The 27,796-nt window shown below is 44.5% G+C and overlaps 1 protein-coding gene across 1 annotated transcript; it reads right to left on the bottom strand.

Annotated features, from left to right (window-relative positions):
- Positions 1-875: 875 nt before the first annotated feature.
- On the bottom strand, positions 876-23,238 carry PNLIPRP3 (pancreatic lipase related protein 3). Its single transcript, XM_008144419.3, has 12 exons — positions 23,190-23,238; positions 18,872-19,026; positions 13,584-13,703; positions 12,811-12,942; positions 10,870-10,978; positions 10,585-10,704; positions 10,372-10,494; positions 7,374-7,492; positions 4,622-4,754; positions 1,848-1,959; positions 1,231-1,398; positions 876-957 (listed from the first exon to the last, which is right to left on the bottom strand). Exons 1-12 carry the CDS (start codon positions 23,236-23,238, stop codon positions 876-878), a joined length of 1,422 nt encoding a protein of 473 aa, XP_008142641.2.
- Between the last annotated feature and the right edge of the window lie 4,558 nt (positions 23,239-27,796).

The raw sequence follows: 27,796 nt of genomic DNA, 5'->3' as shown, positions 1-27,796 counted from the left end.
TCAGTGCTGTGAGCTGAACACTGAGCCCAGTGATAGAAAACAGAGTGATAAAAACATTCATCTTTCATTTCACCGGAGAAGGACAACTGAATCAGAAGAAATAGAAGCAAAATAAGAGAAAAAAAACAACAACTGACATTTAAATATGACAATCTTGTTATTGCAAACACAAAGGGTTAGTCAAGTGCTTTACAAATGAAATGCTGCCTTCAGGCTAAATTATTTGTATCAGGGCCTTCAAGGCCCAGGGAGTTGAGACCTTCTGTGTCAGGAGGGTTGGTTCTAGAAGGGGCTGTTGATCCCCAGGGCCCATGGCTAACTGAGGCAGACACCATCGTTAAGCTCCAAAATCTCTCTGATCTCACACTTACCCTGAAGGCCAAGGAAAACCTTGGAAATACTAATGTACTCCCATTAGTTTTCATTATTAATAGTAGACATACCAACCCACAGGGTTATAATCTATATATCATGAACTCTAGCCATAATTTGTCTTAGCAAGGTTGAACAACATAATAAATATTCTTTAAATCATTTTAGAACAATGATTATTCTTCCTGGAAATACTCAAAATATACTTCACTCAGCCTGAGAGTCTCATCTTCACCATACTGTCATGCCACCTCCTCTCACCCGGAGAAGTTCCAGGCCAGCTCTGTTTGGTCATCGATTTCCCGATTCCTATAGGTCTCAGTCCTATACGTTGTCCTAGAATTCAGTCTATTTTTAAGGCACATGTAAAAGTTTACCAATGAGAAAAACATTCTATACAGAAAAAAACAACTGCACTTTTCTATCTCATTTACAAAGGCTACGTTGAGTCTGGTTACCAACTAAAAGGAGATTATATTTCACGTTCCCATTAAATAAGTCCATCAAGACTGTATCTCGGATTTGCATGGCTTCAGGATTTGGGCAATATTAGGTCCCTTCATATCCTGGCTACAGAAGGTAGATCTGAGAAATTGAAAGGGGAAAAAAAAAAGATATTAATAGGAATCCAAGGGAAAAAGACATTGGTAGATCTTTGAATGAATAAGTATTATTTTGTAAACATTTTTGCAAATATAGTATTAATTTCTCAAATAACATTTCTTTATTTTAATTGCAAAATTTTAAGATGTACACATTTTTATACTAGTTGCAAATTTCAAATTATACGTGCGTTTTAAGTCCCACTTACGAAATTTAAACGATGTTTGAAAATGCAAAGGGAAAAGTGATACTTACTCATGTCCATATTTCCCAGATATATCTACCACCATGCCTGCTCCCAACTTATTCCGAGAACGCCTGAACGAATGTTCCTTCCAGATGAACTCAACACTTGTGATGTTGCCAACATTAACTTCTGCATCAATTAATTTTGTATAGGTCATGCCTGGCTTAAGTGTTCCACTGCCAAGAGAGAAATAAGACTCATTATCTTGCACTGGGTATTCACAATGTCGAAGTGAAAGGTGTCCGCATGTGTACCATGGAAGAGAAAGTTGCATTTTATAAGTCATTTGACATTTTCACAAGTGAAAACAAATGCCGAGTTGGTATGATATTAAAGGGACTGGGTAGCAGGATAACTCTCTCTCTTGCTGACAACTTTTCCCCACACACCTTATTATCTATGTCTGCATTTTCATTTCCTAACACTGCCTGCTGGTAGCTTGAGCTGTCGAGAGATACATGCTATTATTTCTAGTTTATATCTGGAAAACACGAAGTAAAAAGACAAGTCACATATAACATGGCAGCTTGTGGGATTATAGGGAAAGGCGACACGGAGCTGCTCACCCAGCCAGTGAAACTGGGGCCCAGCACCATGCTACCTGCCGGGCCTCGGCCTTGCCTACCTGGCCACCCCAAACTCCTCCGTCTTCCCAGTCGTCCCACCGACACGGAGAAAGATGCTCCCCTGAGTGACATTGTTTCCATCCAATGTGACAGACAATTTGTGCCTCCAACCTTGAAAGAGAAAGCGAGAGAATGAAGGGTTAAAACTATGCAAAAAGCATGACATCCTGGCGTTTTAATGTAAATGAAACTTCGTAATGTTCAGGGTTAAAGCGGTACAAGGCTGCTCATGTTCATGGAAAAGAATACAACTTTAGATTGCTTGAGTGAATTTGGTGAAAAATGACATTTAAAAATACACATACCCCAGCCAGAGTGGCTCAGTGGTTAAATATCAACCTATGAACCAGGAGGTCAGTTTGATTCTCGGTCAAGGCACATGCCTAGGTTGTGGGCTCAATCCCTAGTGTGGGGCGTGCAAGAGGCAGCCGATCAATGCTTCTCTCTCATCATTGATATTTCTATCTCTCTTTTTCTCTCCCTTCCTCTATGAAATCAATAAAAATATACTTAAAAATAGATATAAATGCTCCCATTTCAATTTCCCACAAGTAAATAGTTTAATAATCTTTTAGAAAGAACATTCTTCAATGTTCCAGGCACTCTCATGAGGTTTTAGGATAGATGTTGCGTGTCCTCTTCTGAACATTCCCTTCCTATTCTGTGGCATGTATTATGCTCCATAGCCAGGTTTTACATGCCGCAGTTTGACAAGGAATCTGGGAAAAAATCTAGAAACCCCATCGGGCAAGGCCTGTGCTGTTAGGGTTACTTTAGAGGCGGAGTGAACTGCTGCCTCTCTCCTGGGCGACACGAACTAGGAATGCCCGGCTGGTACAGGTCTGGGTCAGCACAAACCTGCTGGTAGGATAAATCCCTTGCAAATGGGCAAGTGTAACTTTAAAAACCGTAGAGCTAAACAGATTTTTCATTCTGAATTCTGTAATCACTACATGCTTACGCTTAATAACATGTTGAAACAATGCAATCCTTCATAAAGTTGTTTGAAAAGCATCTGAAAGGGGGGGGAAATCCTACTAGACTCTAGAGAATTTTCAATTCATGAGTGACTCGTTGGCCAAGAGTTCTCTTTCCCTCCTCATTCCATCCCACAGCAAGCAATAAGGCCCCCACAGTCACTTCTCCAAATACACCGCTGCCCCCAGACTCACCAGTGACCACTTGGGGGCTTCATCCCACGAGCCCTTTGGAGTCCTGTCCCCTTTGACCTTTCAGCATTTGTGGTGCAGGGAATGAACTCCATCCCCCCTTCCTCACCGCCTCTCTTCTCTGGGCTCCTCTAACTACTGCCCCACCGAGTCTCCTTCTCCCTCTGCCCATTCCTCAGTCTCCTTGGCGGGGCCTCTGACTCGGCTCCCTTTCTTCTCAATCTGAGACTCTTTGTTGGGGGGATATCATCAGTGACTTTCCCAGCTCTGATTACCGGATAAACTCGAGCGGCTGAAGGCTCTGCCTCCAGCCCCCAGCCATCTCCAGGGGCTGACACCCGCATCTCTCACTGCCTGGTGGGCGAGTCCTTCTCCAACCCCACGTGCTAGAACTGAGCCTGTCAACGTACTCCAAACCAGCCTCTTTTCTTTTCTTTAGTCTTCTTTTACTTATTTATTTTTCACTTGTAAATATATTTTTTTACTGCTGATAGTATTACAGATATCTCCCGTCCCGTCCCCCCAGGTCTTCACCCCCCTATTGCCCGTGTCCATGGGCTATGCATGTAAGTATGTAAGTTCTTCGGTTTCTCTCTTCTCGTCCCCCAACCCTACATGGAGGTATGTCAGTCTGTTCCATGCCCCCCTGCTTCGGCTCTTATTGTGTTGGTCAATTCATTTTTGGTTCCACAGATAAGTGAGAGCATGTCTCTTTTCTTGAGCTAAAACGTGCAGAAAATGGCACATCGACCACTCAGCCAGCATCACCAAGACTCTCATTTCCTGCACCCCTCAAATCCCCTCTCCACGCTCCTTTTTGCTGCCACCTCCTAACCATCTCCGTATCCTCTCCGCATCTCTCTCCGCTTCTGCCTGGATTCCTGCAACAACTGTCCTTTTTCTCCACCTCCCCTGCCCCCAGCTTTGTTGGGATAATACTTACAGATAACACTGGGATTTAAAGCTCATAAGCAGATGATTTGATAGACTACAGATACCATGGACTGATGAGCACAACGCAGTTAGTTCACTCAACCCTATCCTAACAGGTCGCCCTGCCTCCCCTTGTCCCCGCTGTTCCGGGCAGCAACTCCTTAGACTGATTTTTCTAAAATAAGCAAATCCGATCATCGTAATACCCTTCAGGGCTTGCCATGAGCCCAAAGACAGAGCCCTCAGCCCCACGCGGTGCACAGTTTCATTCTTTGACCCGCGTGTCTCTCAGCCTCCTCTCACATGACTCTCCTCCTGGCCTCTGTCACCCAAATAGGGGTCCTTCCGTGCTGCCCTGGGACCTCCGGGCAGTTCCTTCTCCTGCCACCGCTCTGAGGACTCGGGTTGGAAATCGCTTTCCCTCAGCAGCTCCCTGGCCTGGCTATGGAAGCTCCCTCCTCTGTCCTCCTCACACAAGTTTCATTGAAACTGAGATTTTTGTAGTTTTTGCACATCTTCCCCATTAGCCTAACCTCACACCATTGTTCCTCATGGCGTCCTCACAGGCTGGCCCAGTGCCCACTGGTTTAGTAGACCCTCAGTAAAAACGGTCAGAATTGGAAAGCTAAGAACCTTCAAGCATTACGATAAAACTTAGCTGTAATACTTACGGGCAAATGGGGAAAGAGCCCCGGTGTTTAAGAAATAATAGGGTCTATTAGGCTTCTTATTTTTGAGGGGAAATTTATCAGCAAAATGACCCATTGTTGGGCAACCTTCTTTGGGACAATGGAAGCAGCTTCCCTGGTGACAGAAAACAAGAGGTAATCAGAAATATAATTAGAAATGTTGTCCTTCGATACAGTCATGATGTATTATTAAACAATAATCAATCTTTAGAATTTAAATAAAGAATATGCATTTAAAAATGGCTAAATTGACTAACAGGCTACCCTGCCTGTTTTCAAGAACAAAACAAAATAAGACAAAATCAATGAACAGAAAAAGAAAAATGGCCTTTCGGAGAAATAAAAAAAAGGGTAAAGAATGGGAATAGAAAATCCACCGGAGAGGAAACTTAGTCAATAACTTGTAAGAAGATGCTCAATCTTACTGGTTGTCAGGGATGTGCTAATTAAAACAACGTGCGCTTTCATGCGGGGCAGATCTGCAAAAACAAAAACAACTGGCAGCCCCAAGGACCAGTGGGGACATTGAGGGGGGATTCTCATTTGCTTCCGATGAGAATATAAATTCACAGCCATTGCAGACAGCGGTTTGGGGGTGTCTAGTAGAGATGGACATGCACATACCCTTTGACAATCTCGCTTCTTTTATCCACCATCAAGCAACTTCCACCCAAGTCCAGCAGGAGCCATGCACAGGTGTTTATTGCCGAATTGCTTTTAATAACATTAAAAACCACCCAAACACACATTAATGGGGGGATGAATAAACAAATTGTGGCTGCTTCCTACATACATCAATGTAGGTTTCAAATTTATAAAGTTTAACAACAACAACAACATAAAGCAAACCCACAAAGGTACTTATGTATTCTACATATACCTGATTCACTTCAAATTCTCCTTTAGTAGAGGTAGTGAGGAACTATAAGCTACTTCAATTCTTTAATTTTATCTGTATAAAATCTAAAGCAAAGGCCCTGGCTGGGTAGCTCAGTTGATTAGATTGTCGTTCCAATATACCAAGGTTGCATGTTCCAATCAGGACACATACAGGAATCAACCAACGAATGCATACATAAATGGGACAATAAATCAATGTTTCTCTCTCACTCTCTCTCCCTTCCCCTCTCTTTCTAAAATAAAATTTTAAAAATCTAAAGCAAAACTAACAAGATGTTAACTTTAAAAACTCTTGGGTAGGAGTGTTTGAGTATTTTCTATTTTAGGTTTTGAAGTTTCAGATTTATAAACTATGGACATTTGGGCTAGGGTGGCAGTAAAACACCCCATTGAAAACTTCATTTTCTATAAAGGAAAATTCTAACAAAAATAACAACGGCCCCCATTTCCTGAGTGCTGACCATGTGCCAGGCACTGTTCTAGGCACTTTCTGTGCATCCAACTCAACTAATCCTCACAAAGTCCCTCATTACTGTGATGCTTTCAGTCTCCGTTTTATACAGACGAGGAAACTGAAGTCTGCACGGAAGTGAAACAATTTGTCCGATGTTGCACATCTGGTAGTGATGCAACAAGAATACGAACGGGGCAGCCTGATGCTGGAACCCCTCTTTATTTCATTTCATTTTATTTTTATGACTGATTGGGTTAAAATTCAATAAAACATGGCAAGGACATTGACTCGATGTTCTCTAAGTTTGCAACCATAACTTGCATCCCTGCGGCACAGGAGTCTAAGGTTCTCCAATCGGGCAGATTGAACCCCATCATCTCTGTATACGCCGTGAGTCTGAAGGCCACCCCTATGGTAAATGCCAGGACCCCGCAGCCTCTCAGAGCAGCACCTGGGCTGGTGGAAGGGGAGGTGGAGGAAAAGGAAGTTATGGGGGGGATGTCAGTGTTGGGCTGTCCAGGTTTCTGATAAGGGAAGTTCACCAGGGCACATTCAGAGTGAGGGACTGGTTAAGGAAACAGCCCGAGGGCATCCACTCACCCTGCTCTGTAACAGGACAAGGCTTATTCCTCCCCAACCTTGCACTTAATCATAAAGTGCTATTAGTTACAGTGAACTTCAGGGGGAACCCCTGCGATGGTTCTCTACCGGACCAAACAGTGGTCTCCAAACACAAGAGGAAACCTCTTCCCACTTCCCGCTACAAAACAGATTTCTTCCTCCTTTTCCTAGTGATAACCCAGTGACAAGTACGTTCCGCTCACATCCACCCAGCGCGGCATGCCTCAGGACTCAAGTCCAATCAGACTTGGTGTTTTGTCATGTATTGATCTGTGTGGAATTTCTGTGAGCTATCTATGCCCTAGTTCTGCTCGGTATAAATAATTAAATTTTAATAAAATAATTCCAATGTTCCATGTGAATAGGAACACTTTTGGTTGTAGCTATTGATTGGTTCCGCTTTCTTGGGGCATCTTTGAAGATGACATTTAAAACATATACGTAGAAAAATGTTTGCCCCGGACCTATCCTAGCATCTAATTACTGCATAACAAATGGCCCAAAAGAGCAAAACTGGATATAACGTTCAAAAGAGCTGAAACAACCAGAATTCAAATAGCTGGTTTACTTACTTAAGCCCTTCAGCAACCTCCGCTGCTGTTCAGTATTCAGCACAGAAAGAATCTACTATTTCCCAAAGTGGCAGGTGCATTTTTTTTTTTAAACCACAAACTCAAAGCCCTAATAATTTTTAGCTGGCTGATCATGCTTAGAAAAATGACTTGCTAATTAAATTGCACTGCAAAATGCTTTACTCACCGCTTTGAAAGACTCGTAGGACCTACAAGGGTAAGCAATAAAGGCGTGGGGATTGAGAATGCTTTCTGCATAAAAGCGATGACTCCGGGCATGGTTGCAATCAAAGAAGGAAGCCACTTCTGCGAAAACAATTTCCAATGAGCGGATTAACTGATAACCGAGATTAGGACCCATTTCTTAGAAAAGCAACTTTAAATGACAGTTTCTTAACTCAGGTCTGGACAGCTAGACCAGGTGTATATGCTTGGATACTGCACAACGTGGATCAATATTACCGAGCATTTTCTTTGTGCCAAAGAATTCTTTGTGTGAATCTAAAGGGACATTCAAGCAGGGTAGATACACAAATGCAAATGTAGATGACTCAGTGCTCTGACACTAATGTCCTCCTAGCTTCCCGGATCTCTGACATAAGCACTTAGAGCTTTGAGCATCCCTGGGCCCACGGCATCTCCTTAGACCAAGTGATTTTGACTCCCTGTCTGCAGGAAGGACCGAACTCCCGCCTATTCAAACATAGCACAGCCAGCACTGATAACCACTGCCCACCTTCAGCGGAGCTTCAAGGTGTGGCAGGTGTTATAAAGGATGCTAAAGACAAATTTGTGTTGTCATTGTCAGGCATAACGTTACTGCCACCAATATTTGGGATTATTGCCATAATCAATAAGATAGACCTCAATACATCTGTGCATTCTGAAGTTCTCATAGCATCCTAGTCATCTGTGCTCTCCTTACCTTCCTTAATTTCAATGTTCCAAGTGAATAGGAACACTTTTGGTTGTAGCTATTGATTGGTTCAGCTTTCTTGGGGCATCTTTACTCTCTGGCATGGACCATTATTCCCATGACCTACACAGCGTGGCTGCTGCCTCAGGCCCTTTGCATTGCTACCCCCGCCCCTCAGCCTGGAATGCCTTTCCCCCAGGTATCCACATGGCTAACTCCTTTAGGTAGTCTTTTTGGGAAGAACTCCCTGGCCACCTTATCAAAAATCTCCTCTCCCCACCTCACCCCTATGGTCAACAACACATCATATTCCCATTCCATGCTTCATGTTGTCTTCTTAGCACGTATTCTATTACTGCTTTTCTAGTAAATTAGAATATTAGCTTCACCAGAAAGAGGTTTTTGTCTTTTGTATTCATTCCTACACTGCTGTTCCTAGGATAATGCCTGGCACAGAGAAAGCACTAATACCGCTGTATTGAATGAATGGACCCTCCTGGTTATGTTGCGTGTCTACAATGGGCTGGACATGCTGCCAGGGACTGCGGTACAAAGGCAACCAGGACTGGGTCTCATGAGTGGGAGCTCCATACATGTGACTATATTTTGGGCTAAAATATATGTGTGTATGTGTGTGTGTGTGTGTGTGTGTGTGTGTGTGTGTGTGTGTATGTGTATCCTATCTAATAATAGACAAATATGCAAATTGACCATACCTCCAACACACCCACAAGCCACACCCACCATCCAATCAGAGCGAGCATGTAAATTAACCCAAACCAAGATGGCTACAGCCACAGAGAGCAAGGTTTCCTAGGTAACAGAGGAAGCCAAGCTTTCCGCCTGCCCTTGCCAGGCCTAAGCCTACACTCAAGCTACAAAGTTTCAATTATAGAAGGTAAACAAATTCAAACAAATGGCGGCAGAATGGAGCTTGAGAGAGCAGGCCAGGGTTGCCACCGGCAACAGGGGAAGCAAAGCTTTCCACACACCCTGGCTGGGCCCACCCCCTTAAGGCAACAAAGTTTCAATTATAACCCCAACAGAAATGGCTGCCGGCCTCAGGAGGGAGCCCCAGGCTTGGCTCCGCTCAGGCTACAAAGTTTCAATTGTAGAAGGAAAATAAATTCCAGATACCAGGGCCTCCGCTTGGGTTGCCAGGGGGCGTGGCCAGCTTTCAAACCACCACAGGCCCCTCACTCAGGCCGCCCCACACCCCAAGGGAACCCCCACCTGATCCAGGACACCCTTCAGGGCAAACCAGCTGGCCCTCACCCGTTCACCAGGCCTCTATCCTATCTAATAAAAGAGTAATATGCAGATTGATCATCACTGCAACACACACTATGTCTGCCCCCATGTGGTCAAATATCCTGCCCCCATGTGGACACAAGATGGCCACCACAAGATGGCCAGCAGGAGAGGGCAGCTGGGAGGCACCCGGCCTGCAAGGGAGGGCAGTTGAGAAGGACCAGGCCTGCAAGGGAGGGCAGTTGAGAGGGACCAGGACTGCAAGGGAGGGCAGTTGGAGGTGATCAACCCTGCAGGAGAGGGCAGTTAGGGGTGACCAGGCTGGCAGAGGAGGGAAGTTGGGGGCAAACAGGCTGGCAGGGGAGTGGTTAGGGGGTGATCAGGCTGGCAGGCAGAAGCGGTTAGGGGCAATCAGGAAGGCAGGCAGGCAAGCAGTTGGGAGCCAGCAGCCCGGGATTGGGCCTAAGCGGGCAGTCAGACATCCCTTGAGGGGTCCCATATTGGAGAGGGTACAGGCTGGGCTGAGGGACAACCCCCCTCCGTGCACGAATTTCATGCACCGGGCCTCTAGCGTGTATATATATATATATATGTATATATATATATATATATTATACATTTTTACCTTTTCCATTTATTTTTTAGAGAAAGTGGAAGCGAGAGGGAGAGACAGAGACAGACAGCAAGGTGAGAAAGACACATCGATTGGCTGCCTCCTGCATGCCCCCAACCAGGGCCAGGAGCCTGCAACCGAGGTTATGTGCCCTTGACCAGAATCAAATCTGGGACCCTTCAGTCCGCAGGCCGATGACACTCTATGCACTGAGCCAAACCGGCTAGTGTGGCTAAAATATATAATTATAATATAATATAATAAATATAATATAATATGTTATATTATATTTATTATATTATATTATATATTATATTTATTATATACAAAAGGATGTGGATCCTGTCCAAGGAGGGAGCTGAGTGAATGTGTAACAGCAGCCTTCATATTTCACAAAGTACTTACCTTCCTTATAAACATTGAAATCAAATTTTAATAGAGGTGTAATTAAGTCTTCACATCCTGGCATATGTTTCCCTCCATTTGGGTAAAAGTCCAGGTGCCCACAAGCGTTGATTGTGCCGGCCCCTGAAATAGACATTACAAGTAGGAGGAATGCTTCTCAAATTCTCCTCTCTGCTTCAGCGTAGCCTCTGTTCGGGTTAAAAACGTGTTTACCAAACTCGAAGAGGAAGCGAGCTGCGTTGGTGTGGATGACATCGACCAAGCCGGCATCCGAGGGGTCCAGCCGGACCTCGTTGGGGGTGTCGTGGAAACACGGCCCGGCGGGGTCCAGCCCTAGGAAGCAGCAGGGTGCCCATTACATTGAGTCCCGTTCTGCTCGGGAGCACACCTCCTCAGGATCGCTTCTGGGACCCCACCTGGAGTCCAGACACTCGATTCTGAGCATTAAAATAATATGTCAACACAGGCAAGGCCCCGCGACAGGGCGGGCAGGCTTACCAGTTATTCTCCCGAGGCCTGGCGTCCGGGCCCCAGCCTCCCCGGCCAGGTGAGCTCCCAGGCTGTGGCCGATCAGGTGCACTTTAGAAGGGGGATATCCAAACTGTTTCTGGTGGGATTTTAAAAAGGAAAACAGGACAGACATTTTGAAAAGAGCAGGTCGAATGGCTTGACTCTGCTTAAAGTGGGAAAGGGGCTGGCACACACCCACCCCTGCCCATCACATGCAGGTTGGGGTCTGGCAAGGTGACAGCGACACCCACACCCACCTCTGTGCTCATCTGCTGGAAGGACAGCGCACCAGGCAGGCCTGGAGGGAGCCTCTGCTGGGGCCCCTGCCCTGTGGCGAGGCAGCTCATGGGTACAGGAGACTGCCCAGGGGCAACCTCTGTGCTTCCGGCCCATGCCATCCCTCCCGAGGCCCAACCCTTCCCGCAGGGCCCCAACACGGTCAAAGGCAGCTCCTGCCTGCGCTGCTATCCACCACCCGTGTCCACTGTGCCCTGCCTGCTTCCTCCAGTTTAAGGCAACTCTAGCGAGTGTCTGGGATGACTTGGGATCTAGAGAGCCCATAGCTCAGACACCAGGATCAGTGAGAAAGTTCCCAAAAACTTAGGACCGTTTTTTTCTGAGAAGGAGATTAGTCTGATTTCATTCTTTGTATGGAAAGACCCACTGTAAGTGCCTCCTTAACATCTACTCTCCCCTGACAGAGTGGGGGCAGAGAGAAACCTGTGGAGGCAGAGAGAGACTTGTGAGGGCAGAGGGAGATGTGTGAGGGCAGAGGGAGAAGTTTGGGGGCAGAGAGAGACTTGTAGGGGCAGAGGGAGACTTGTGGGGGCAGAAAGAGACTTATGGGGGCAGAGGGAGATGTGGGAGGGGGGCAGAGGGAGACTTGTGGGGGCAGAGGGAGACTTGTGGGGGCAGAGGGAGACTTGTGGGGGCAGAAAGAGACTTATGGGGGCAGAGGGAGATGTGGGAGGGGGGCAGAGGGAGAAGTGTGGGGGCAGAGGGAGATGTGGGAGGGGGGCAGAGGGAGAAGTGTGGGGGCAGAGGGAGAAGTGTGGGGGCAGAGGGAGACGTGCAGGGGCAGAGAGAGGATTGTGGGGGCAGAGGTGAGTATTGGCTCCCGATTCTGCTCCAGGCTGTTTCCTATGTGTGCTCAGTGTTCCCACATCACCTTCTCCACCACCCACCTGAGCTAGCTGCCGATCACATCCCTCTTCCTCCCACTGCCCTGCATTTCCTCACAGCCCCCCGCCCCCTGCACCCTGTGAGCAGACACTGTCCCACTCACCGTGAACCTGCAGTGCCCAGAACAGGGCCCGGCTCACAGCAAGTGCAGATAAAACATGTGTTGAATCTGAAAGGGTCACAAATCTTTAGACTTTACTTCACCGCATTTTGTAGTGGGAAATTACTTTCTACAGTGAGAAAGCACTTGGACATTTATACGTGTCTCTGGGTATATCCCTTATAAATAGCAACGTCTATTTTATTCTTTTAGAAAATGTATAGGTTAAGGAATTATGGTTGGACTGGCCAACAGATCTAATTCACTGCCTAGGACCAATTTCTGTAAGAAAATGCACTTCACGTTCTAAACAAACAGAATTCATAAGATGGCAATGGTTCATGATCATTAATTTACAGTGTGATGAAAACTAACAAAGATGGTCCTACAGGCAGATCTAGGTAGTGACCTTGAGCGAGGGGAAGGTCAGGAAGCCTTTGGTGAGGAGCCTGTGAAGGAACACTGCCACCACGTGGCGCTTTGTGTAACCACAGGCGCTTTCCCAAGGAGTAGCTCCTTTCCTGGCCACCACACAGTTTCACGTGTTCAGTACTTGTGCAAGCTAATGACAAGAACGGAAAAGTGCCACGAATTCTTGGCGATACAAAAGCAAACAAATATACTTTCAAAATAATAACTCTTCTTACCATGAGAACATCAATGAAATAGGCCACCTCGGCACCGGCAACACGAAGATTGTTGACGGCGGGGATGTATTCCAGCGATCCGTTAATCCAGTCTACGTTAATGCAGTTCACATCTTCTGCTTTTAGCAACACCTGGGACAACGATTGAGTGTAAGTATTAAAGGCATGAGAATGAAAGAAAACCAATTAATTCCATAATAAGCAATAACACTAGCAGGGCCTACTACATGCTAGATACTGTCCTAACCCTTTTACATATATGAACTTATTTAATCCTCACTTACAGATAAGGAAACTGAGGCACAGGTAGGTTAATTAACTTGCCCATGATCACAGAGCCAGTGGGTAGAACCAGGATATGAATTCAGACAGCCTGATACCAACACACTCCATCACTTATAAATAATTCATCGCTTGCTATGCTAGCAGTGTATTCGTCTTGAGTATACCACTAAGAGGGGAAAATTAATCTCTCGAAGTGAACTTAGAAATTTTTCCCCTTCATTAAATAAGAAATGGATCATGCCATTCGTTTATTTTCAAAAGATGAGAATTTACCAAAGAATAATTTTTAAAACAGGCCTCCATTATAATCTATGCAGTTCATGATAAGTGAGAAAAAATGGGAAAATGGGTAAGGCATGTCAGGCCTTGGAACGTGGACCACGTGAGTAAGGAATGGAGGAGTCCATGAATATGCATTAATGCTACTCAAGGTACATTCGCCTTAACCGTAAGCGTTCCCGCTAAAGAACAGCGTGTTCCCGTCATACATTGCACATGGCCTGCTGCCATTTCCCGTCTGACTTCCACCCAGGTATGTTGATGCGGGTCATCCTGTCTGTTCTGAAGTGCGAGGCGTGGATAGTTCGATGGTTAACTGCACTGATTTCCTGTTTCGAGTGAAGAGAGATTAAGATGAAACAATCTTTCCATTTTATTTAATATTTAGATTCTAAATCTGCTCAAAAGCCTTCCACTACAATTAATTTTTAAAACATATATATATTTTTTTATTGATTTCAGAGAGGAAGGGAGAGGAGGAGAGAGATAGAAACATCAACGATGAAATCGAACCATTGATTGGCTGCCTCCTGCATGCCCCCCATTGGGGATAGAGCCCACAACCCTGGCATGTGCCCTGACCTGACCTGACCGGGATTGAACTGTGACCTCCAACCACGGAGCCACATCAGCCGAGCTAAATTTAATTTTTATCAACCTTCTTTAATACACTTTTACCAAAGAAATAGTTACTGATACATATTGAAAAAGTACTAAGAAATTATTCATGCATGATGAAATGTAATATGTAAATGTAATCATGAGGAAAGGAAATAAACATGATTGGGTTTAAAGCAATGTTTGTAAGACAAGGTTGAGCCAGTTTCCGTCAGAATTTCAGCAAGCCTTACTTCGGTATAGCACTTCTCACTGACTGTCAATGTAATTCACGGGAATTGTCTTATTTGAGACTTAGAAGCATGCTACCTGGTGGCAAAATAGACTGTCCACCCCACTTTCTGAGTGAGGAATAGACAACACCACATTGAAGATAATTTTATGTGATTACATTAAATATTATTTTGTATTTCTTTTATATTTAGTTGCATTGGTTTTATAACCAAGCTCTCAAAGATTTTAGAATATGATGAATTTAAGTGATTTTGTCATTAAGAGGATTGATACACACAAGTACAAGCAATTCTATTAAGACAAAAATGAATTATCAGCAAATAGCAAGTCTGACAGTAGTGAATCCTACGACTGGAAAGCCACACATTTAGATCCTTAAGAAATTTAAACACAGAACCGTGACGAGCTGCCTGAGTTGGTAGTGACATGCCACTAATCACACAACTCGCTGGCTAACGAATCTGCAGTTGGTTTACATAGTAATTTCAATAGAGCTGACACTCGGATCTGTTTATGTGGCAGGAGCCATTCTCAGGGCTTCATAGAGTGGCTCATTTAACCTTCACGGCACAGTGAGGGGGGTACAAATTTTACAGATCAGGGAGGGGCACAATGACAGAGGTCAAGTCACTTGCCCAGAAGTACCGTAGCCAATGAGTCCTGAGCTGGGGTCAAACCCACGTGGTCTTTCTCTGAAGTCATGAGCTTCACCGCTGGCTTCTCAAGTTATGATCTGAACATAGTGTTCTCCCCTGACAGGGCCCAGACCAGATGTGGACTTGCTGAGGCAGGAAATAAAATCAATTGTATTCAGGCTTTGTGGGAGCACTTACCTGCTAAGCACTGGAACCCCGGGGCAAAAACATTTGTCCATCCATGCATCTAAAAGAATCCAGATGCTCATTCCAACTCCAGCTGGAGCCCCCTCAACACCTACTGTACTCCTGTTTCAAACCCCAAAAACCCACTTTGGGGAGGAATTTGGTAGAAAAGATTTGTTTAGGCTTTCCCCGTCAAGAGAATAGTTTGAAGAAGGGGGACCCCAAGCATGTCTCAAAGTGGCAATCGGACAAATATTGTGGGATCTGAGCATGCTCTGTTGTCACAAGGAGCCACCGAGGAATTTAATAAAGTAGAAAAGGCACACCCCTGTAAAATGACATACTAACCTAGAACATGGGCAATGCCAAACATCACGGGATCAAAAGAAGGCACCTGGGATTCTGCTGCCACAAGTACCCGTGTTGAGCTGGGTGCTTGGGCCTTTTCTCATCTTTCTTATTCTTGGGGAGTCATGGAGTCTCGCAGGTACGAGATCAACCCATTCTACAACTGCTGACTACTTCGAAGGTCATCTCATTCCCAGGATGTCAAAAACAGTCACCACTTAGGTGTGTTCCAACCCTGACAATGGCTGCAGGCACAGAAACCAGCATACTCCTGCAAAATGTGCATCACCCCTACCGTCTGCGTGAGCCACTCTAGGCTAAAGAGTCATGGATTTCTGGGGGAAGTGAGTCATGTAATTCTTGCAGAAAGGTAGACTCTCAGAAGACCAAGGTCATCGCACCAGATTCCCCCTGACAATTCCTCCCTCGGGAAAAGGAGGAAGTTAAACCTCTGCGTGGTTCACTTCTACTTTCTCATAAGCAAAGGCGGTCAGATTCATACTGTAGAGCATTTGGGTCAAGACTAGGACAATCCTTTTATTGTTTAAGTATAACACCTTGACTCATCCGAAGCCCCAGCTGTTGCCAAAAACACTTGAACAATAAACCCTCAGGCTTCTATCCATTGCAAAATTCAGCTACAGATCTAGTGTGTCACCCGGGATTCTTCCCAAATGGAAGGGAGTGGAGAAGACCCGAGGAACATGGTTTTTATGGCCCTTTTATTAGTAAAGTACTTGGTTTCTGATGTTCTACAAGGTTCAAGTGCATGACCACTGTGCGGAAGGACGAAGGACCGACGAGTCCTCTGAGGACTGAGGGTCAAGACCAGGAGATACGGCTAGTCCTGAATGGACACCTATACCCTGAAATTCCTAACCAACAGAGGTACCCCAAACATTTGTATTCAACATATACGTATTCTCTCTACATTTTATCTTTATTTTTTCATCTTTACCTGAGGATATTTTTTCCATTGAATTTCAGAGAGTGGAAAGGAGGTGGGGAAGGGAGAGAGAAAGAAACATCAATGTGAGAGAGACAGATCGGTTGGTTGCCTCCCACACTTTGGTCAGGGCCAGGGTTCGAACCTGCAACCCTTCGGTGCGAAGGCCGAACGCTCTAACCACTGAGCAACGCTGGCCAGGGCAATTCTCTCTACATTTTCTTTTTTTTTTTTAATATATATTTTATTGATTTTTTACAGAGAGGAAGAGAGAGGGATAGAGAGTTAGAAACATCAATGAGAGAGGAACATCGATCAGCTGCCTCCTGCACACCCCCTACTGGGGATGTGCCCGCAACCAAGGTACATGCCCTTGACCGGAATCGAACCTGGGACCCTTAGGTCCGCAGGCTGACGCTCTATCCATTGAGCCAAACCAGTTTCGGCTCTCTCTACATTTTCAAAATCATGGTAAAATATACATAACATAAAAGTTGCCGTTTAGACCATTTTTACAAGAACAATTCAATGGCATTAAGTCAGTCCCATTGTTGTGCAACAGTGACCACCATCCCTCTCGGAACTTTCCCATCATCCCAGAGCTCAGGTCACAGATCACAATTTGTGTTGCAATAAAGGTATTTGTTTACATACCCCGTCTCCCCTAATATACTAGTAATGCCTCTAAGACACTGTCCTGCTTATTCAGTTTAACACATACTAGGCACTGTGGCTTGATCACAGTCTTACATGTGGAAGGCTCTCAATTAATACACTGAGTGGCCAGATCATTATGATCTCTGAACTCATAATAATCTGGCCACTCAGTGTGTGTGTGTGTGTGTGTGTGTGTGTGTGTGTGTGTGTGTGTGTGTGTATTAGAGGCCCAGTGCATGAATTCGTGTATGGGTGGGGTCTGGTCAACCTGGCCAGGGGGAGGGGACATGGGCGGTTGGCCAGCTTGCCTGCTGGTCGAACTCCTGGTTGAGGGGACAATTTGCATATTAGCCTTTTCTTATATAGGATATACACTGAGTGGCCAGATTATTATGATAATAATCTTGCCACTCAGTGTATATTAGCTGGACAAGAGGGGACAAATGTAATCCTTTCAACAATAAAGATTTTAAAATACATATATTAAAACAATATTTTTTAAATGGACAAAACACCAAATTTACCTTATATGAAACAACATATGCAGTGTAATTTTCATATTTAAACACTAGGACAAATCATATGAGAAGAAAATCTGGCTCACAACTGTAAAAAGAAATGCTTGCCTTAAAATCAATAGTTTATACAATATGTAAATGGTGAATTACAGAACTGTACACCTTAAACCTATGTAATTTTTTATTGTTGACACTATTCCAGGTTCCCTCCTCTATCCCCCCTTTTCCAACCTCCACCCAGTCCCTGCCACCTCGCCCCTGGCCTTCACCACTCTGTTGTCTGTGTCCATGGGTTATGTATATACATGTTCCTTGGCTAATCCCTTCACCTTCTTTTAGCCAGTCACCCCACTCCTCTCCCCTCTCATCATGTGTCTACGCCTCTGGTTCTATTTTTGTTCACTAGTTTATTTTGTTCATTGGATTCCACATATAAGGGAGATCATGTGATACTTATCTTTCTCTGACTGGCTTATTTTGCTTAGCATAATAATCTCCAGGTCCATCCAGGCTGTCTCAAAGGGTAAGAGTTCCTTCCTTTTTACCATATAGTATTCCATGGTGTAAATGTACCACAGGCTTTTTTATTCCACTCACCTACTGATGGGCACTTGGGCTGTTTCTATATCTTGGCTATTGTAAATAATGCTGCTATGGACACAGGGTGCATAAACCTATAAACTTTTTTTAACCAATGTAACCCCAATAAATCAATAAAAAAGAAACCAATAGTTTCTGCCAGAATGGGTTACCGCATCTGTTTCTGTGTCTATTGCTACAGCTTCTATTTTATATTTTATTGATTTTTACACAGAGGAAGGGAGAGGGATAGAGAGCTAGAAACATCGATGAGAGAGAAACATTGACCAGCTGCCTCCTGCACACCCCCCACCAGGGATGTGCCCGCAACCAAGGCACATGCCCTTGACCGGAATCGAACCTGGGACCTTCCAGTCCGCAAGCCGACGCTCCATCCACTGAGCCAAACCGGTCTCGGCTACAGCTTCTATTTTAGAACTAGAGGCCCGATGCACAAAGATTCGTGCAAGAATGGGCCTTCCTTCCCCTGGCTGCTGGCACCGCCTTCGCTCCAGCTGGAGCCTCCTTTTCACTCTGGCCCAGAGCCACCTTTCCACCTTCCCATGCTGCCCAGAGGCCCGGAGCAGCTGGGGCGGTGCAGAACGCCTGCCCCCAGCCGCTCAGTGCCTGTGTATGCAAATTAACCCACCATCTTTGTTGGTTTAATTTACATACTCACTCCTGATTGCCTGGTGGGTGTTGTGAAGGTGCGGTCAATTTGCATCTTACTCTTTTATTAGTGTAGATAATCTGTTGGAAGGCAGGCGCCAGCTTACCTGGTAGGCTATGCGGTTGCGCCTGGTGTAGAGCAGGAAGCGAGTGTTTATCTCTTCTGGGGACCAGGGCAAACCAGCGAACTGCCTGGACAGAGTCCCAGTCCAGGGTAAACCATCTCTAAAGCACCCCAGCCTTTCATAGCAGATCTCTTTTCCTGTCACAGAAAGATGGCGTGTCAGTGCTGGAGGAACCAGAGGGGCTGTGTTCCCCACTCTGAAGGTTCATTGAAATTAGTCTTCAAGTTGAACAAGTCTGACTTCGGGAGCGCCTCTTCAAAAAATACCTCCCCATCCCCACTTATGACCATGACCGTGGAGATCACAATGCTGCAGATGAGCGAGTATGGGCTTTGGAATGAGAAATTCCTGGCTTTGGGCAATTAGTTAACCTTTTTTGAGTCTCACTTACCTCCTCTGCAAAATGGAGATACTACCACTTACCTTACAGACTCGTTATAAAGACTAAATGAACTATAACATGGAAACCCCTGGTGACTGGGCCTGAGGCATAAAGACATGAAATGAGATACTGTGCCCTGGCCGGGTAGCTCAGTTGATTAGACCATCATCCCAATATGCCAAGGTTGTAGGTTTGATCCCCGGTCAGGATATATAAACAAGCAACCAATGAATACATAAATAAGTGAAACAACAAATCAGTGTTTTTCTCTCTCTCTCTCAAATCAATAAATAAAAATTTAAAAAATAAAATGAGATACTGTGTCTTCCCTGAGCTCCTGCCTTTTCTTGTTGGAAGGGATCCCTTTGTCCCCAGAGCCTAGCACCATGCCCGGCACACAGTAGGAGTCTGATGTACGTTTCCTAAGAGCATAAATAGGAGCAAAGTTTCACTTAGTTTCAACCAAGTTTCTTCTTTCCACAGCTCACTTTAACTCACCTAAAGTGAGAGGCTTTGGGAAAACTAAGTCCTCATTATTTCTGTCATTCACTGACTCAAATTTATCCCGTCACTATGACATTCTGTTTTCATTTAATACTCAAAACAAACAACTTCATTTCATGCTGTTTTATGGAGGTAGAGTTCAATATATTAAATTATGATTATACTTTATCATTGTTTTTTTCAACTTATTATTGATCATTTACTCAATTTATTGTTATTATTTATAATCTATTCACTTTATGGTCATTTGTCAGTATTGGTTAGAGCTGTTTGAAGACTTGAATTTGAGGACTTTCTTCTCTCACTTAAAAAATACTAAATAAGCCTTTGACTCTCAAATCCAACAGCTTTTAACTTCAAAATTTTAGGCGATTTCACATTCTGAAGAATGAGATGCCACATAAATGTAAAGAGGAGGGAATAGGAAATTAAACTTATTTTTAATCAAATACAATTTTTTACATTTAAAAAAAAATTGTACAGATAAGCAACATCCCCTGCCCAACCCCCGGCCGCAGCCCTGACCCTGGAGCCGACCACCTGAAATATATGCAGGCCCTGTGGTTCCCCCACATCCATACACTGTGCTGACGCAACCAAGTTGCAAGTGACCAATGTTAGTCACACATGATCTATTAACCCGCTGCAATAATAAATGAGGATGTAACCCACCGAGTCCCTGGACCAGCCCAAACCAGGGCAAGAGACCGAATCCATGCAGGTTACTTTAACTGTGAGAGCCTAATATAAGGATGGTTCTTAATCAGGTTTTGGAGAAATGAAGACAACAGGGGCCCCTGTGAGGAGCTCAAAGGGAGCAGCTCTCCGCTCCAGAGCCGGTGGAGAAAGGGAAGAGGATAAGTTATTCAAGTGTGGAAACTTGGGGACAGGGCTGCTAGATGGGGAGGGGGTGCTGGTTCCCCGGAGCTGGGGTTCGGGCCCCTGAGGAGGGGTGTTAGCTCACTATTGCTGGCATCATTGAGTGGCTTCGTGAGTCTGGTTCTGGGAGTATCAGAAGACTGTAAACTGGAACCAATGCCTGCTACTGGAATGACTGTGCCGGAGTGAAAAGCCATTGATGAAAAAATGCAGACAGGCCCAGCCGTGGCTCAGTGGTTGAGCCTGGACCTATGAGCCAGGAGGTCATGGTTCGATTAGGGTCAGGGCACATGCCTGAGTTGCAGGCTCCTTCCCCAGTGGGGGCATCCGTGAGGTGGCCAATCAGTGATGCTCTCTCATCATTGATGTTTCTATCTCTCTCTCCCTCTCCCTTCCTCTCTGAAGTCAATAAACATATATTTAAAAAAGAAAAGAAAGATGCAGACAGGAACCAGGAGCAAACAGGAGGGAACCCCCCCTCCCTCCTGGACCTTCAGCATCCTCCCCTCGCCCCCCCCCGCCCAGGGTCCTTACTGACAATGCCTCTGAGGGCCTGTGTTAGCAAAGCAGGGCCTCCACTCCTCCTGCTATACAATCAGTAACAGTTTTCAGCTCATTTTTGGCTTCCGCTGTAAACTTAGTCATCTTCTATTTTGTGATTCGTACCTGGCATTCCTTATAACCTGACTCCCTACCTTTGCAACATGAACTTTAAAGCGCGCCACCCCTCCCTCTGGTCTCCCTTTCACCTTCCCAGCTTGTCAGCTGCATTTCCGCATTCATGCTGTCAACATTGATAACATTCAGACTCCGTCTATCATCATAATTAGGTCTTCCGTGTTCTGTCTGTAGGCTGACTCCAAAAATCAATAAACAGAATTTATATGATTATGACTAGAAATGTAAATATTTTTCTTCCCAGAGCCAGCTCACATGCTATCATTACATTTGCTTCTCCGCACGTCTAGTGTTAGGATTCTATTCCCTTCAAAGGAGAATATTGAAATGAATTCTCCTTTCTTGCCCATGAGTTGCTCAAGATCAGTGTCATTTTAGTTTGGCCCATATTTGGGCCAGGCCTTTCTTGGGCGGTTTTTGGTTTTCCTGGTTTCTCTGGCTGCCTTTGTTTTCTCTTGTTGGGAGTGGAACTGTGCCTCCTTCAATATGTCCCTGGTATAGGGCGGCTCCTCCTCAGTGTATCTCCTGCCTGCCACCCAGTCTGTTTTTTTCTCTTGAAACACACATATGTCCAGTTCTGATTGGGGGCAGTGATTTCACATGTGGATTTGGCCTTCCTAATACAACCTTCTGCTTTCCCTAGAATGTCCAGCTGCCTTTACCTTTTGCTTTCCATGGCTTTACCCCTAAGTTCTCAACTACATCATCCAGTCTATGGGAGAGAGTTTGGATTTCAAAATGAAGGTTGTTGTAAATGTTGCATGTTGTCTATGTTAGGAACTTTCCAGGGTTATTGGGCACCATCCTTTTTTCCATAAGGAAATACCGCAAAGAGGGCATAAAGTTAGAAGACGCTAGATATGATGGAGGAGACTGATTGACATCATAGGTATTAAAGCCACTTAGGGGGAAAAAAAACAAAACATGTTTGCTATAAAATTAATAACTTGAAACTGGACCAATAACTTAAATGGCCAATATAACAATATTGAACTAGGATGGTAAGAGCAGACAAAACCAATAACTACTACATAGTAATTGCATAAGCAGTCCACAGTATAAGGGGCACAAGTTGGTGAATACTGAGTTAATGTATAAGAAATGCCCACAGACTGTCCTGTTCGGTGTGGCTCAGTTGGTTAGAGCGTCATCCATGCACTGAAAGGTTGCAGTTTTGATGTTCCATCAGGGCACATTCCCAGATTGTGGGTTTGATCCCCAGTTGGAGTGTACACAGGAGACAACTGATCGATGTTTGTATCTCACATCAATGTTTCTCTCTCTCTCTCTCTCTCTCTCTCTCAAATCAATGAAAAGCATATCCTCAAGTGAGGATTTTTAAAAAAAGGAAGAAAAAAAGAAATGTCCACAGAACAATATTCCTTCTCGAAATCATGACACAAATGGAAAAAAATCAATGCGAAAGTTCCAATCAGCATTACTCACTTCATTCATTCATTCATTCATTCAACATTTACTGAGCATCTACTGTGAGTGAGGTACTGAAATTGGAAATGTGTATTTTCTCATTTTCTATTACATATCCATCTTAAAAGTGAAGGCATTGAGACTTCAATGGATAAGTTACTTGACCAAGGCCATAAGGCTAATAAATGGCAGATCTGGGAGCCAAGTAAAGACTACCCAGCAACTTGTACATCATTGGAAATGGATGCTTCCCAATTGCTCTTCAGATTAACCCAGTATTACCAAATGGGTGCATTTCCCTTAGGTAATTTTATGACAAATAAATCAACATACAAACAGAACCCATATTTCAAAGTCCATGTCAGTTACATTTTGGAGGTTAATACACTCACTATTTTTAAGGGATTTATTATAAGTTATGAGTCTTACCTGTTGATGTGCCAAAGAATAAGAGTGCAGCAATCCAAATTCCAAGCATCTAAGTTGATTTTTTTTTTAAATCACACAAAAAACCTTCTTGAAGATTTGTACTTGTAAAATCCCCTGGCTATAAAAATCTCAGCAGTTTTCTTCAAAATGACACCACTCACTACGTTCTAGGGGAGAAGAGCAGAGCTAACTGCGCCCTGAATTCCATGCCCTGCACAGTGAGTGTGCGGTAGCCGATGTCTCGCTTCACATTAAGCAATAATTAGTGGGGTGTGTCTTGCATTGTGCGACTGGTAATTAAAACTTCTGAGGTTTTTCTGTTTCATCATTAGTAATATTTTGGGTAGGCACAGACTGAGTCACTCTTGGAAGTTATTTTAAGGCTTTAGGATGCTAGACAACCAACATTTAAAAGGTAAAAATGTTCCAAACCAGGATTCTACACGTTGAGCAAATTTCCCCTAACTCACTTCTGAGTGCAAAGGTATACTTCACACAAACAGACTCTGCTCAGAGGCAAGTTAAATGATGGACATGGCTAATCTGCCTGTCCTACCTGTGGGGTAATATATCACAGCAGTTGCTGTCCTCTACTCCAGAGCCCGATCACCTGGTCCAAATTCTGGTTCTGCCACTTATGAGCAGTGACTTTGGGCTAGTAAGCCTAGCCGAGCCTTTCCTCCCCTGTAAAATGGGGATAATCCTGGTTCCCAGTTCATAGGGACAATTAGGTGATTGAATTGCTTATTCTGTGAACAGTACCTACTATATAGTAAGTACTATATTCAGTGCTAATTTTATTACTGTCATTTTTCCACTATGCTGATGGTTATAAGACCAAATTTATGTTCACCTACAACCAAGTACACCTTTACATCGTTGTACATGGACTTCATCATACACCTGGATGTACAGCAAATTTGCCTTTCCGGCTGCTACATGAACTTAAAGTGAAGAGCAAATTCAACCCACAGATATCCTTAGTCTGTGGCTCAATTTCTAAATGTTCACAAAAGAAGGTCTTGCTTGGTTTTTCTTAATTTTTTTTTACTCTCACCATAAAAACATGAACATTTTTAAGTACTTCGGAGGCATTCAGCCTTTCATACAAACCTAGTTACATTATGTAAGAATCTAAGAAGAGATTACGAACAAGACCTGGCACACATTGTGGGTGCTTCATTTGGTTGAAATAGCTCCCGGAACTCAGAGCCGCCAGTCCACCTGGCGTGCAGACGGGCAGTGGTTAGGGAATGGACTGTCCAGCAGCACCGAGCTTGGGCCTGGCCCATTTAGTCCCCAGTAACCACGCCGTGGAAAAGGCACGCTCTAAGAGCTTCGTCAGTTACAACCGGTCATATTTTCCAAGCGGCATTTCAGGAACCAACGGTTTCAGCCACACGTGCAGACTCAGCATGAATAGCATAACATCAATACACCTCTGAGAAGACTGCATCCCAAGGGACAGGCACGATGCCTGGAACTTAGTCGGAGTTTACTAAACATTTTAAATGAAAAAAAAAAAAAAAAAGCAAAGATCGACAATGATAATGTAGGGGAAGCAAAGAAAGAGTGAAATACAAAGAGAAATACTTGAGTGATCTTAGCACTCATTTATTTATTTACCAAATATCTGAGAGGGTTTCCATGCCAGGCACTATTCCATTTTCTAGTCCTACATCAGTGAACAAAAGAGACAATATAGACCCCACCCTCTTGGATATTACAATGAGGCGAGCAACCAATATACACAGGAAGTCAATTGAGTCTGGGAAGAGGTGGCTTAAGTGTGATGGCAGTAAGCAAAGCACGTAAAGGAGATTGGGGTGCTGGGGATTTGATTGGAGGAAAAGGTTGCTATTAATTGGGGTGATCTGGAGAGGCCTCAATGAGTAGATGACATCTGAGCGAAGACTCCAAGCAGGTAAGGGCGGTATCTAAGTGACTGTCCAGGCAGAGGGACAGATAAGCCGAGGCCCTGAGTCAGGACTGTGTCTCATGTCTTTGAGGAAATCCAAAAAGGCCAGTGTGGCGGGACCAGGCGGAGAGAGAACAGGAGAGGAGGGGAGGAGGAGGTCACAGAGGACCTTGAGGGCCGAGTGGGTAAGGCCTTACTGGTCATTGGAACAACTTCATCTTTTCCTTTCAGAGAAAAAAGTGCCATGGGAGGCTCTGATCAGAGAAGGGGCCTGGTTGACTTTGGTGTAACAGGGTCATTCTGGCTGCTCTGTTGCCAATAGATCGAAGTAGGGCAAGGGTGGGCCCAGGAGGACCAGTCAGAGGCCGGTGCAGTGATCCAGGTGAGAGATGATGGTGGTTCAGACCAAGAGGGGAGCAATGGAGGTGGTGAGACTCAGGACACAGTTTGGAGACAGAGCCAACAGGGTTTCCTTCGTTATCATCTCTTCTTTGAGTGAACACTCGAAGAATGCAGGGCTAGAGGGGAGTCCTTTGCATTTTGCGGAGGTAGAAAAATTTACTCAGCTTTTTTTCCTCTTTCATTCTTGAATAACAGATTTTTCTGCCATGAACAATTCTTATGATGCAAGTCAAATGGAATTTAGTGGCGTTATCTCCCCTCTCTGGCTGCTTTCCTGGTGAGTATATGGAGGTGACAATTCCACCTCGTGGTATTGGTGTGTGACCTAAGCGCAGATAAAAGCATGTCTCTTAGAAATGAACTGCACAGACCAGAGGAAGCCCTCAGCAATAACAGCCGTTTTATTCCTCCCCCCGAGGAATGGGCTGAGATTGGCCTGAAGAAATTATTTCAGTGGTTTTCTTTAAAAACTGTCTGGTATGTGGGGACTCCATTCTCTGAGGGAATCCCAAGAAGTCTGCATTTTATTTCATTTTTTAATATATATATAATTGATTTCAGAGAAGAAGGGAGAGGAAGAAAGAGAGAGAGAGAGAGAAACATCAACAATGAGAGAGAATCATTGATCGGCTGCCTCCTGCACGCTCCACACTGGGGACTGAGCCCACAATCCGGGCATGCGCCCTGACTGGGAATTGAATTGTGGCCTCCTGGTTCCTAGGTCAATGCTCAACTGGCTGGGTGGAGTCTGCATTTTATTTATTTATTTATTTACTTACTTACTTACTTACTTACTTATTTACTTATTTATTTATTTAATATATTTTTATTGATTTCAGAGTGTAAGGGAGCGGGAAGAGAGATGGAAACATCAGTGATGAGAGAGAATCATTGATCGGCTGCCTCCTGCACACCCACTACTGAAGATTGAGCCTGCAACCCAGGCATGTGCCCTTGACCAGAATCGAACCTGGGACCCTTTAGTCTGCAGGCCGATGCTATATCCACTGAGCCAAACCAGCTAGGGCTAAAGTCTGCATTTTAGAATACTGTAGTTATATCCTTGTTCCAGAAAGGTTCAGGTGGACACGGGAAGGTTCTAGGTCCTCGGTCTAGAATCTAGGAGATGAAAGAAAAGAGAAAACCACAGGTCCAGGCCCTGGGATGACAGAGAAGGAGAACGGAGTTCCGTGCTGAGCATCCCCTGAACCTCGTGTAGATATTGAATGCATTGAAAGTGTTGCTAGATCCCCAAAGAGCGAAGAAAAATCCGCAAATGAAGAGGCCATTAGTTTGGTAGAGAAATGCGATGGTAAGTTTCCGAAGTGCCTAGTATATGGCAATACCACTTTGCCAACAATAAGATCTCTAAAGCCTAGGAATGCCCATTCTCCCTGCATTTCTGAACCCGGACACTGGTGAAATATCTAACGAGGAAATATTGTTATAAAGTACTCCTTTGTGAACTGTAGACTGTAATTATAGTCATCACATACTTGTTAAATTATACACAATAAAAGTACACATAGCTTCAACACAATTCATTATAATTACAAGTTACTCAAGGCTACTTGAAGTTTCCAAGTAGCACACTTTTCACTGATAGTAACATACTATACTAGAACGTGGTATATGAAAATTACACTTAGAAAAACTAATTTAAATTCTTCCACATTCAACAAAGAAATCTGAATGATATAATGCTAAAAAACATCTCCCCATCTAAGAGGCAATTGCAAGGAAAGGAGAGGTTAGGGGGATTTATACCTGTGCCTAGAATTGGCAGATTTACGTGCGGGATGGCAACACAATTTGAAAAGGCCTGAATTCTAGAAGCAGGCTCTCACGGAAGGAATATAGTGACTTGGAGCCTGGCCTTCAGAATTGGATTTGGGCTCAAAGCCAAGCAGGAACTCGTTAGCTGTGTGATCTTATTCAACATCTCTGAGCCCCAGATTCCTCATCTGTGATCTCGAGATTATGTACTGGGGGGGGGGGGGGAGCGGGGAGGGGAGGGGTGATATTGTGAAGATGAAATGAGATCATGCTTGTGAAGAGCTTAGCCCAACATGAGGTTTACAGTAAACATTCAATACATGGGAGCTCCTGTGATTATCATTATTTTCTTAGGTCCAACCCCATCTCCTGTTATGTGTGGAGTGGTACTCAATGAGAGTCATTGAGAGAAGGCTGAGCTACTTTTCCAAACACGTCCAGGAGAAAGGCAGGGCTGGAAGCTGGAGTCATCGGCGGGGACGTCTCCCGTGGGAGAGTAATGACAAGGGGG

The sequence above is a fragment of the Eptesicus fuscus genome, chromosome 17 (genome assembly GCF_027574615.1).
Source record: "Eptesicus fuscus isolate TK198812 chromosome 17, DD_ASM_mEF_20220401, whole genome shotgun sequence".
Classification (NCBI taxonomy): Eukaryota; Metazoa; Chordata; class Mammalia; order Chiroptera; family Vespertilionidae; genus Eptesicus; species Eptesicus fuscus.
Note: the sequence above shows the minus strand (reverse complement) of the source record. Positions and strands in the feature narration are given on the sequence as shown.